We start from the raw sequence: 12123 nt of genomic DNA, 5'->3' as shown, positions 1-12123 counted from the left end.
CAATCTCCTTCCTTGATCGAGACCTCCTGACAATGCTTGTTAGCCTGTCGAGAATAAGATTCCTGAGCCTTGCTTAGCCGAAGCTTCACACTCTCAGAAATCTCATCCAATGACTGACTCTCAGCATTGGCATCAGGCATTTGACTGACCGATCGAGTCAATAGTGACTGGAATCGGCGGCCAAAAGCTGCCTCATACGGAGTTCGACAAATAGCAGAAGAGAAGGAATCATTGAGAATAGCCTGAACCAATGGGAGATAGAGCTCCCATTGAGACTGCTGATCATGAACATAAGACTTCAACACATCAAAAGCCAACTGATTATAAATTTCCGTTTGACCATCTGACTGTGGATGAAAAGCGGATGAAAAATTCAACTTTGTGCCAAAATTTTCAAAAAGTGCACGCCAAAAGTTGGACTTAAACTTAACATCCCTATCTGAAACAATGGACTTTGGCAAACCACAGAGGGGGTATTAATGCTTTATGAACAATCGTGCAACATCTTGTGCAGTAACTGTGGCCTTACAAGGAATCAACATGCAGAATTTGCTGAAATGATCAACAATAGTTAAACATTGAGTGTTTCTTGAATGCTGACTTGGTGGTAAGTTGGTCACAAAATCCATAGAGATATCCTGAAAAGGTCCCTCAGGAATAGGCAGCAGAAGCAAGAGGCCTTGCTGCTTACCCCGAGGAGCTTTTACTTTTTGACATATAGTGCAATGTGTGACATAACTAAACACATCTTTTCGCATTTTAGGCCAATAGAAAAATCGTTCAATCTTTTCCAATGTGGTGTTCATACCCCTGTGCCCACCCATGAGAGAGTCATCTGCATGATGCAATATAGCTGGCCTGAGAGAAGGCAACACACATAGACGCTGACGAAAAAATAACCATCGCGAATGAGATAGTTGTTGGGCCCTTGGGAAGCAAGAGCCTGCAACCAATACTTACCAAAGTCCGAATCTGCATACTGGTTCTTCATGCTATCTAAAGACTCACCCTGTATAGAAAATGTGGTTCTTTACTCGAGCCAAAATCTGTCCTTTGCGATTCAACGCATCTGCAACAGGGTTAGCTTTTCCAGGCACATACTCAATCAAACAGCCAAATTGCTCAAAAAATCGTGACCACCACGCTTCGCGATCACTCCAATGTGCACTAGACATAGACTGTAGCCACTTAAGGGCTTGATGATCTGTGCGCACTGTAAACTCTCTACCATACAAAAAATGCTTCCAATGCTTAAGAGAGTGAATGACAGACAAAAGTTCTTTATCATAAATTGAATAATTCTTTTCCGCACTATTGAGCTTCCGGCTAAGGAAAGCTACTACGACCAAGAAAACCTTTGCTTTGTTTGGTTCGGGATTGTGAAGCCAGAAGCAAATGGACGAATTCGCTACAAGAAAGAGGAAAAGGCAAGCTTGACAGGGATGGTAGTACCAGTATCCGGATTTTAATTCGCCTCTTGATGAGCCCTCTTCTCCTACCCCTACTTCACAGCCTCCGGAGGGAATGCACCCATTCCCGATGATGCAAATGACACTGGTTCTCATCATAGTGCAAAGTTAGAGCCAGATATACCAGTAGCTCCTCACGTGGGGAGCAAGGCCAACAAGTTGCCAAAGTAGCTATTGAAGCCTTTGCGAGATTCAACAATTTCAGACTTTCCACCCGATTGGCGTGAAGCCGGTACTACACGACGATCTCAGTGACTTCGATTTGTTGAGGTGGTTGGGACTTTGTTACAGGTGAACTATGCTTTGATGTCTACAGTGATCAAGGACAGAGATCCTCTTACACTTGAGGAGGCACTTTCACAACCGAAGTGGAAGCTGGCCATGCAGAATGAACTTGATTCCATCAAGAAGAACAACACTTGGGAGTTGGTTCCGCAGCCTGCCAAGCGGAAAGTGATTGGTGTCAAATGGATTTACAGAATCAAAAACAAATCTAATGGTCCTTTGAACAAGCACGAGGCAAAACTAATTGCCAAAGGCTTTTCTCAGAAACCCGGTGTGGACTATGACGAGACCTTTGCACCGACTGCAAGGATGGCAACCATACGGATAGTTTTTGCCCTTGCTACCTTTTTCAGGCAGCCGGTTTTTCAAATGGATGTTGTTTCGGCATTCCTCAACGGTGATTCACAATGCTGTTTGCAATGCTACATGTGAGTCAGTGTGGATTCGGAGGTTACTTTTGGAGATGGGCTTTTCCCAGCAGACGACCATTATGTACTCAGACAACTAGAGTTGTATAGCCATTGCGAGAAACACAATGTTCCGTGCACGGACCAAGCATATAGAGATACAGTACCATTTTGTTCGTGAGACGACCCAAGATGACTCTATCCGACTAGAGTATATCCCGACTTCGGATAATCGTGTTGACATCTTCACCAAACCTCTTCCACAGGCGACATTATCCTCTAATGCCAGCTCCCTTGGACTCGTTTCCCGTCCAGGAGCTGAGAGGGGGTATTAGAGTTAAGTTTCTTGTCCAGTGGTAGCTCCAGTATCTCCCAGGAGCAGATTAGGGAGTGAGGTTTGTTTTGTGGTTGTGCTCGGCCGTACTTGAGGAAGACGTACCTATTCACAGCGGTGCAATTCACTGTGTTGCTCACCCGATAGGCTGGCATGAGGCAGGACCCCCATTCCTAGGGTTTCTCGGGGTCAGAGTCTCGAGTCTTCTGCAGTTCTGCTACTAGATATGTGTGTCGGGTCACTTTTAGTGAGTTTACATATTTATTGGCATTAGTTAGCCATTTATCAAGATTGTGGGGTTTTGTTGGAGGTAGGGCAAACCTGAAGTTTGCCTATATATGCAAAACCTCCCCCCTTTGTACTTTTGGCATGTGTACAGTGCAGAGATCCAACGTTTGGGCACACTCTCTCTCTCTCTCTAGCGTTTTCTGTCTTGCTTGCATTTTGGTGTGCAGGCGATATCCTCTCTCTAGCGCTTTCTCTCTCCTCTGGCGTTTTTCCACTTGCGATCCTCTCTCCTCTTGCTAGCGCTTCCCATCCCCAGCGTGTAAACCACCTCTTTGGTGTGCCTTTGCCTATGGTGTGTTCCTGTGTCTGTTCGGTGGGCGGTACAAAATAGGAGCTTGACGACAAGGAGATCCATCGCCATAGATATGAGAACTATTGGCTGCCGTACGGAGAGGTGGTTTACTCGCAGTTGCACTGTTGCAGACAAGTTCATCACCCAATTCACCCCTTTTCTGCTACACATTTGACACAAGTCACCTTCAAATTCTCCGCACAACTCTCAAAACCAACAAAATGGTAAGAACAACAGTAATTCTTCGTCTTCTCAATCTTGCTCTATTCCCACGGAACTCTTCACCTAACATTGATAAAAAAGGAAAGGCTAAAACTCAGGAAACCCCTAAGTTGACACTTGATGAAAAAACTCCTAAAGGAATAGTAGAGAATGGTTAAGTCTTGAAGAACGAACTGCTTATGGAAAAGAAGGAAGATGTTTTAATTCTCACACTAAAGGTCACATGAAAAGAGACTGTCCTAAGAAAGAACCCACCTCTTCAGATAGAGTCACAAAAGTAGTGCGTCCCAAGTTTCTCATGATCATTTAGATGAGTCTCTCATGAAGTGTTGTATTGAGCGATGCTATTGGATTGTGCTACTGCCACGTCATCAGCTTTGTACGCCAGTCTTCTAAGTGTGTGGGTGCTTTATTTTAATGCCTTTAGATCACTTGGGCCCCATCGGACGGGGTCCCATAAGTTGGTGAAAACTCCTCTTTAAAAATAGGCCACTCGGCAAGACTTTGCAAGCTGGTAAAACTTCCTCTACTGCTTCTAGGGTTTAGACCCCTCGGCCGGGATCTGCAAGTTGGCTCCGTTCTTCAGTGGCTTGACACATCAGCAGTTTGTGACAATTTTCCATGTTTTTTGCTTGACAGTGTTTCATGGATTCCCCCCACGGAGATTCTTTAAGAGGATGAACCTGCGATTGTAGATAAACTTGAAGACATGGAGCCAGAGCAGATTACTGCTTTCGGTGCAACTCAAAGAAGCAAGTATTGCAGTCCTTTTCTAAGTTTAAGTATTGCGAACCCCAGGCAATTGGGCCGGCGAAGATTTCTTCACAGATTCCCCGGACTTGTTGGCAGACTACACGGAAGCCATGAGATTCGGTACCAATGCCTCATCATAAAAAGGAAGGGACTAACCCTATGTGCAAGTGGTGTCATGTGCACATTTAACCCTATGTGCATAAGGGCAAGCTAACTCCTATTTCTAGGGTTTTGTCCAAGCACTTTAAATTAGTCGCATACCCTCTGATTGCACATGAGCACAGCTAGTATCTGCTAGGTGTAGGCACCGGGGAGTGTTTCCATACAATTTCATTAGTACCCAACCTAGGTATTTATCTACATGTGAAGCACCTCTTATGAATGAGTTTATAACTCGTTAATAAGTGACATTTTAAGACATCATGGGTCTTTATTGGCATTGCCCAACTTAGCTTTAATACTATATATAAGTGACCCTAGGGGTCACTTCTCAAGCATATCACCAATACCTGTAGTACAAGCACCATCAACACCATGCTCTAGCGTTTTTGTTAGCCATACCACCATCAACGTCCATAGCGTTTTTCCATCAGCATACTGAGCCCACCAGAGTTTTTAGTCTACAGTAGTAGATTTGCATCAACGTCAGTTTTCAGCCCTAGTGCTTTTAGAAGTTGCACATTTCAGCCATAGTCCGAGCATTTCCAGAGTTCAGCCATAGTCCCAGTGTTTCCAGATTCAGCCCTCAGATCAGCCAGTGTTTTTCAGTTTTCAGCCCATCCTCGACGTCGGACATAGCAAATCAGCCCATAGCCTCGTCAAGCTTGTAAATTCCATTCAGCATCCCTAGCGTTTTGCATTTTCAACCCTTAGCCTTGTAGACCCAAGCATCTATAGCAAGATCCCACCAACATCTTAGTATCTAGGACCATTGTATCGGCATTAGTGCAATCTAAAGCAAATACCTCTCTAACGATAGAGAGGGGGGTTTGGGACCCCATCTGGTGTCAGTCTTTTCACTCTCTCTCTCTCTCTCTCTCTCTCTCTCTCTCTCTCTCTCTCTCACACACACACACACACACACACACTCACTTTTTTTTGTAAATCTGCTTTGATTACTTTACAAGTGGGAAACCTCAAAGCGAGGGAAACCCACGAAAAGAAAGGGATACAAAGAGTGGAGCACTATGAGGCTCCGAAAGCTAGAAACAATCAAAGTAAATTCTGTAGGCATCAAGAGTGATGTCTCCAGCGTCATAAGCAAAGTGTAGTGCTTGACCAAGAGATAATTTGAAATAGGGGAAGGGGTCAACATAAGTGCCTTGGAACATTAAGGAGTTCCTATGGTGCCAAATGGCCCACAGAGTCCAAAATCTGACCCAGGTGAAGAACACCGCAAACTGAGAGTGCGGTGATTGGAGCACCCCAAAAAGCCAAAAGCGTCTGTGAAAAGAGCCAGAAGGAAAATGCAGCCAAAAAGCATTCGACACTTGCCGAATGAAGGCTCTGGAGTGGCGACAACGCCATAGTAAGTGTGGCACGGTCTCCTCAGCTTCAAGGCATCTAGGGCAGTGGGAAGGCGCAATATGCCGAGCATGTAACACACTGCCAACAGGTAGAGCTCCCACCAAGCACCGCCACAAGAAAACACGTTCCATCATAGGTAGATGACTCTGCCAGATGCGAGACAATGTGTGTTGCCACCACAAGGATGACTCAAAGAGCAACCACAACTGATGGACAATCCATATATCAGGCTGAAGGATAGCATATACACTGCGAGCTGAGATGCAATCCAATCTACTAGTAGCCAGATTCCAATCAGAGAAGCAAGAGTCCACATCCAAAGGAGGAATGGGTGAGTGATCAGCAAGCATCCTTTGAATTTCCCGCCAGAGAGAAGAATAGTGAGGACCCAACCGAAAGCGGGACACTGCATCAACAAACGAAAGAACATAACCCGAGTCACCAAGCACCTGATGCACCTGACAGATTCCTTTTTGGGAAAGAAAATATGCTTGGCGAGGAGACCGTTGAACCAAAGTCGAAGCGAAGGCCCTGCTCCAATGCAGACTCTGCAAACAAAGAGAGTTACCCACATCGGATGTCGACCATTCCAAGCCAAATGCGAAGTGACAACCTTCCAATTAACAATGAGAGAAGAAGTAAAGTGACATCCAGGAATGTGTCCTTCAAGCTTCCCAAAAACAACATCCCAATAAGTCGGTTGCCAATGACCAAAAGCTGGGGTGACAATGTGCGTACACAAATGTGTGACCATGAGAGCCCAGGGTTGCTGTTGCTCCACCAAAACTGGCAATAGCATAGCTTTCCGATCCAAAAGATGACGTCGCAAGTCCAAAATATTTAACCCCCCAAGCCGCTAGGGAGAACACAGCTTGTCCATAGAGAGAAGCCGAAGACCCTTCTTGGTAGACGAGGTCCGCCAAAAATGCTCTAAAATATTGGACATGAGGGACTGCAAGCACAACCGAGGCCAGGATAACAAAGGCAAGTAAAAGTGCACATAAGCCACAAGGATGCATTGGACGATCCTGAGACATACATGAAGAGGCCACGTGGACAGTTCCAATAATTCAACTTGGAATGTAAACGTTGGAGCACCCTATCCAGTTTCTGCATAGCCGATACATTCCAACCCAACGGATAACCCAAATGGCGAACCAGAACATGTGGAGGAACAATCTCCCCAGGCCACAATATCTTATGCCAATCGCACTCCTTTAGAGGCAATAGCTTGGATTTACAAAAGTTAACTTTGAGACCCGCTGCCAATCCAAACAAGTGAAGAGTATGCATAATTTGTTGTACATCATCATAGTGATTGCGAGGCATAAACAAAGAGTCATCTACATAGGCCTGACCAGCCCCGAAGGTAAAATCAGGCCATGTAGCCTGCCACTGGAAGTCAAGGAATCCAAATACATAAACAAGGGGTGAGTAGAGATCGCTTAAAGCAAAGCACTCAAAGGGCAGCCTTGCCTCACCGACCGTCCCAAAGGCCAAGATTCTGTAAAAGATCCATCCAGCAAGCCTGCAGAAGTGTTGTGTGCATACAAGAAAAGCACGACACGGGATATCCTAGGCCCAAATCCCAAGTGTTGCATGGTATCCGCAATATAATCCCAAAGAATAGTATCAAATGCCTTTTCAATGTCAACCTGCATAACCAAGACATCCTGTTGAGTATATTTTGGATATTCCATACCAATGATGACATTCGCGAGGTTATCAGTAATTTGACGTCGTGGAATGAAGTTGTATTGAGATTGATGCAAGCCTTCATGCAGAAAGCACTTGAGTGGGTTAGCTAGCATATTTGCCATTATATTTATATACCACGGGCATTAGTGTAATAGGCCGCCAATGAGAGAATTCTTCGCACAATGCATGCTTAGGTATCAGCTTGAGCAAACCTTCTTTCCAAGAGGAGGGCAGTTCCTGTTGTTCCCAAGATGTATTCATCATGAACAACAAAGGCAACTTTAAATAATCCCAGAAGGACAAGAAAAATTCCACAGAGAGACCATCCCAACCAAGAGCTCTCCATCGACCCAAATCAAGCAAGCTGGCGTGCAATTCCGACTCAGTGAAAACAGCTTCCAAGTCTTGAGCCTGCCGCATCGAAAGGATGGGAGTAACATGTGATAGAAACATGTGACGCGCTTGGCAAGCTTCTCTCGTGGGAGAAGAAGGGGCCTCAAAAATCTTGCCTTAATGAGAATGTAGGCTAGTGCTAGCTCTTGTAAAGTGGAGGTCCATTCCCCTGACGGTAATTTAACTCTCCGTATATCTTGAGACTGCCAGGAGTGATGCAAATGCTGGAAAAATTGTTTAGCGGAACATCCTTTGTTTGCAAAAGCCTGTTGTCGAACTCGAGTCTGCCATTTGGCCAATTTCCTCTCATCATTATGCCGTAACATAGCGCGAGCAGAAAACAACTCAGTCACTTAGAGTGTCAGTAAGAGAAGAATGATTCGCCAAGTGCATTAATCTGCTACAAGCATCCTTCGCCCGATTAACCTGTTCCCTTGATTGTGACAAATAATCCCTACCATAACCCTGGATAACACATTGAACACGCATAACAAAGCGGAACCAGGCTATGTCCATATCAACATACATCTGGGAGATCAAAGGCGGGATGATATCCACAATCATAGTGCGAAAAGGCTCATGCTTGAGATAAGCATTATTGACATGCAAAAGCCTCTTCTTAGGTAGGCGATCATTGACATCAAAGGAGCCAAAACGAAGTTTCAAGCATACAGGAAAATGATCCGAAAGACACATAGCATAATCAATCCTCATCTCGCATACAAAGTCATCATACTGTTGCATGTGAAAAAGATACCAACAATCCAGCCGAGCGCGATACATAGATTGAGCATTATGTTGAAAAGTGAATCCTGGATCAGTCGCATGTGATAAGGGTCACAAATCAAGCCCATTACATGTCAACATAAATTAATTCCATGATTGCCGTTCCGTATGAAGCATGTGAGAATGCCCAGTAGTATTATCTGCAAGGTTTGGTGCATTATTAAAATCCCCACAAAGAAATGCATTAGAACGCCAACAATAAGAGGAGATAGCACTCCACAACTGTGCCTTATTTGCAGAAGCTGTGTATACATGTAAGCCTCCAAATTCAAAAACTTCCCCATTAACAATACATTGGATGACCATCCATCTCCCAGCCGGGTCATTGAAAACCAAGGTTTGGTGCATTATTAAAATCCCCACAAAGAAATGCATTAGAACGCCAACAATAAGAGGAGATAGCACTCCACAATTGTGCCCTATTTGCAGAAGCTGTGTATGCATGTAAGCCTCCAAATTCGAAAACTTCCCCATTAACAATACATTGGATGACCGACCACCCATCTCCCAGCCGGGTCATTGAAAACCAAGGTCGGGAAGAGTTCGTGTCGAACAAGAGTTCCTCCCCGATTGCGGGCACCTGAGGAGGTGGGTCAAGACCTGGACCCAGATGATTGAAAATAAAAGCACCTTGCGATGAAGAGGCTTCGCCTGTAACAACTTCCTTTTAAGAGCGGACCACCTTGTCCCAAGCTTCAGCCAAAGAAGTGTTGTTATTACAAGGGAGTTTTTTCTGAGCAACATTCTTCAAAGGGGGCACAGAATTACGAGAAGATGCCGAAATTCAAGCTGTAGCAGCTTTAACGGGTTTCTTAGGCACAATCCAAGTTTGGGAGGTTGAAACCTGTTCTTTGCCTTTGTCTTTAATATTCGGAGAAGCAGAAAGTGCAGACAATTGTAATTGTTTCCCTTTGCCTTTATTCGCCCCAGCTGTCGAAGAGGAGGTTGAAGCACCTTTGGTTTGAACCTCAGCAAAAGATTTCGGAGTTCAGTGAGGTTGAGGAGTAGGAACATCTGAAGGCGGTGGTTGCAGGTTTGGTTCCGGACATTCGGACTGCATATGACCGAATTTGCCATAGCGGAAGCAAGAATTTGCAAATTTGCCCCATTTAAGCTTAAATGGATGCTTGCCAACCAGTGCATCCCCAGAATTGATTGAAATACCTGCTGGTGTGGGGATATCTGTGCCCCACAGAATACAAAAACGGTCTGTGTTTGTGTCCAGCTTAGGAGGGCAAATGACTCCCAGCTGAGCAGCCAGCAAAGGAAGGAAGTGACGCCAAGTTCGAGGAAAATCGACCACCTCAACCCAAAGGGGACACTTGTGATAAATGAGACTCTGATAGTCCTTGGTGAGAGCCCAGGGCAGTACATGAGTCACCTGCGTATTGAAGAAAAGAGGAGACATTTCAAGCAAAGCATCCCGAGCATACATGTCGGCCAGCAAGACTTCATAGAACCCACCTGCGCCAAAGTAAACCCCTCGGACTGCTTGCCGTTTGAGTAGGAAATCAACCCATTGGCCTACATCCTGAGCCGTAGGCATTCTTCCCAAGAAAAAAAGAATCACCGTGTTAAGTGCATATTGAGCAACAGGATCTATAAGCTCCTGTATACGGATGCGCACTTCCATGACGGAAGCGGATCCTTCCCAGGCTTGACGTGCATCCTCGAAGTGCTCATGCAAACATTCTTTGATAAGGCTTAAAGCATCCATATCCAAGGATTCCATGGCTTTGCGGCGCTTGTATATACATTGTTCAACCGAATCCATGCGAAGCTCACACGCACGCACACACTGTTTTTTGGTGTTTTTGGTAGAGTCTCACACACCACACACACAACCTTCATTCACAGCATTATTCTCTCTTCCCTCTAGTCTATTGCACATCTCTCATGAAGTAAAAGGAACCTTGAAAATGCACTGAGCACTCATCTCGAGTATTATTTGTGTCGCATGCATGTATTTTGGCTATCTTTAGCAGATGATTGACCTAAGAGTGGATCATTCAGTTTTGGGCTATTTTCGAGTTTTAAAGTTCATTACTTTTTGCGAAGTAGTAATACCACCTATTCTTGGTGACACCCTAACGTGATTGAGATTTTGATTGAGAGTGCAATCAGAGAGTGAGATCAAGATTGTGAGTGAGATCAAGATTGGATTGCTATGGGGTGGTCGAGAGGTTCGAACTTCAAGCTCTATAGAGTTTGTCTATTCATGATTCAAGAAACTTCTCTTCCTATTGAATTGCAATTCTTCTCTCTTATGTGTCCATATAATTCAATTATTGTGAGTGCTATTGTGATTGTGATTGGCTATGCAATCTGGGATTGCTATGGGGTGGTCGAGAGGTTCGATCTCTATCGCGCAGAGTGCGTCTATTGATTGATTGCAATCGCCAACTCTGTAATTCAAGAAACTTTGCAATTCTTCTCTGTTCTGTGTCCATATAATCAATTACTTTGAGTACTATTGATTCACGTTACAAATACAAGCTACAACTAGCATCTCTTTATAATATACTAATTTGTCTATTTATATAATTATTTATATCCCGGTTCCGTATTCTCTCATTTCCTTCCGGGCCCAAAACTCTGTTTCTCCTATTAATCGCCGGTTTTGATTCCTTCGTTTCCGAAACTCTTTGCATCATCTCTAAGATCTGGGAAGAGCGAAGCACATAAATCTGGACACAAGCGGAGACTGGAGTGATGCTTTCTTGAAGTTGCAAATCTTTTGATGTGTATAGCGATCGATTTGTTTTTATTTTGAAAGAACTCGATTCACTATGCTTTTGTACCACAGTCATGATACACGATAGCACTCAATAGTTTACTTGCAAGTACGCGCCATCATCAACCAAAAGATGGAACCTTTAACAAGAATTTGCATGCAAAGGCCAATGATGCCTGACATAAATGCAGACCCAGAGCTCGGTGGCTAAAAAACAGAGCCATGGTATCTCGCATACTATCAACTTCCACAACTAGCGCAAGCCTTGCAGCTCATAAGAAGGCCTTTCATTGTTGGCCCAAATCGCAGTGATGCTGCCGATTACATAATTGACTTCTTGAAGCATCATGCCATGATCAGCACATTCAATGAACAGGGGTCCAAAAATGGGAACGTACCTGTGAGGCAAGCAAAGATGTCGATGGATGAACACCATTTGTGGAGAGAGAAGGCCACGCAACCGTGCTACGAGGCTGAAAGGAAAAGTGCTTATAATGAGGCCTTGGTGAACGCGCTACTTCCCTGCGAGAGACAAAGCAGTTGCTCAACCTGCAAGCTACTGTTGATGGGCAACCCATCAGTTCCCGAGTGAGTCAAATTGTCACGTTGGTTTACTTAAATTTAACTCTTGAAAATTATCAACCTATGAGACAATGTGTGGACTACTCATTTCCGCTCTTCATAGGCCGGGTTCACATGAGCCCAGCGGCAACCTTCGATATGGTAGTGAGTTGCCTCCGCTTCTTTGTTCACACAAGCCGACGGAAGTGAGTATATTAGTTTTAACAAGAGAACATCTCATTGTCTGCACTTACCTCAATGGTAACGTGTTCACCTCTGAGCCAAGGAGGAGATGGTTCGAAGAGCATCGTTTGTGTTTTGCACTAAAAAGCGCCCGATAGCACACCTCTTCCATGAGATGGGGGGGGGGGGGG

The 12123-nt window shown here is 44.7% G+C and overlaps 1 protein-coding gene across 5 annotated transcripts in view; it reads right to left on the bottom strand.

Annotated features, from left to right (window-relative positions):
• The window catches only part of LOC147447076 (uncharacterized), a 186405-nt gene extending 174605 nt beyond the window's left edge, over positions 1-11800 (bottom strand). For 2 of the 5 annotated variants that reach the window (XR_015189588.1, XM_086522983.1), the window contains exon 1: positions 11587-11800. Coding sequence is in view for 4 of the 5 variants with exons in the window: in XM_086522983.1 (XP_086379109.1) it covers positions 11587-11766 (180 nt within the window). In the remaining variant the exon portion in view is untranslated. The remainder of the gene's footprint in view (positions 1-11586) is intronic. The other 3 variants (XM_086522984.1, XM_086522986.1, XM_086522982.1) reach the window with 2 other exon arrangements.
• Positions 11801-12123: the final 323 nt, after the last annotated feature.

Source organism: Adiantum capillus-veneris, chromosome 11 (assembly GCF_014529385.1).
Source record: "Adiantum capillus-veneris isolate H3 chromosome 11, ASM1452938v2, whole genome shotgun sequence".
In the NCBI taxonomy this organism is placed as follows: Eukaryota; Viridiplantae; Streptophyta; class Polypodiopsida; order Polypodiales; family Pteridaceae; genus Adiantum; species Adiantum capillus-veneris.
The sequence above is the reverse complement of the archived record's forward strand: the minus strand, read 5'-3'. Positions and strand labels throughout refer to the sequence as shown.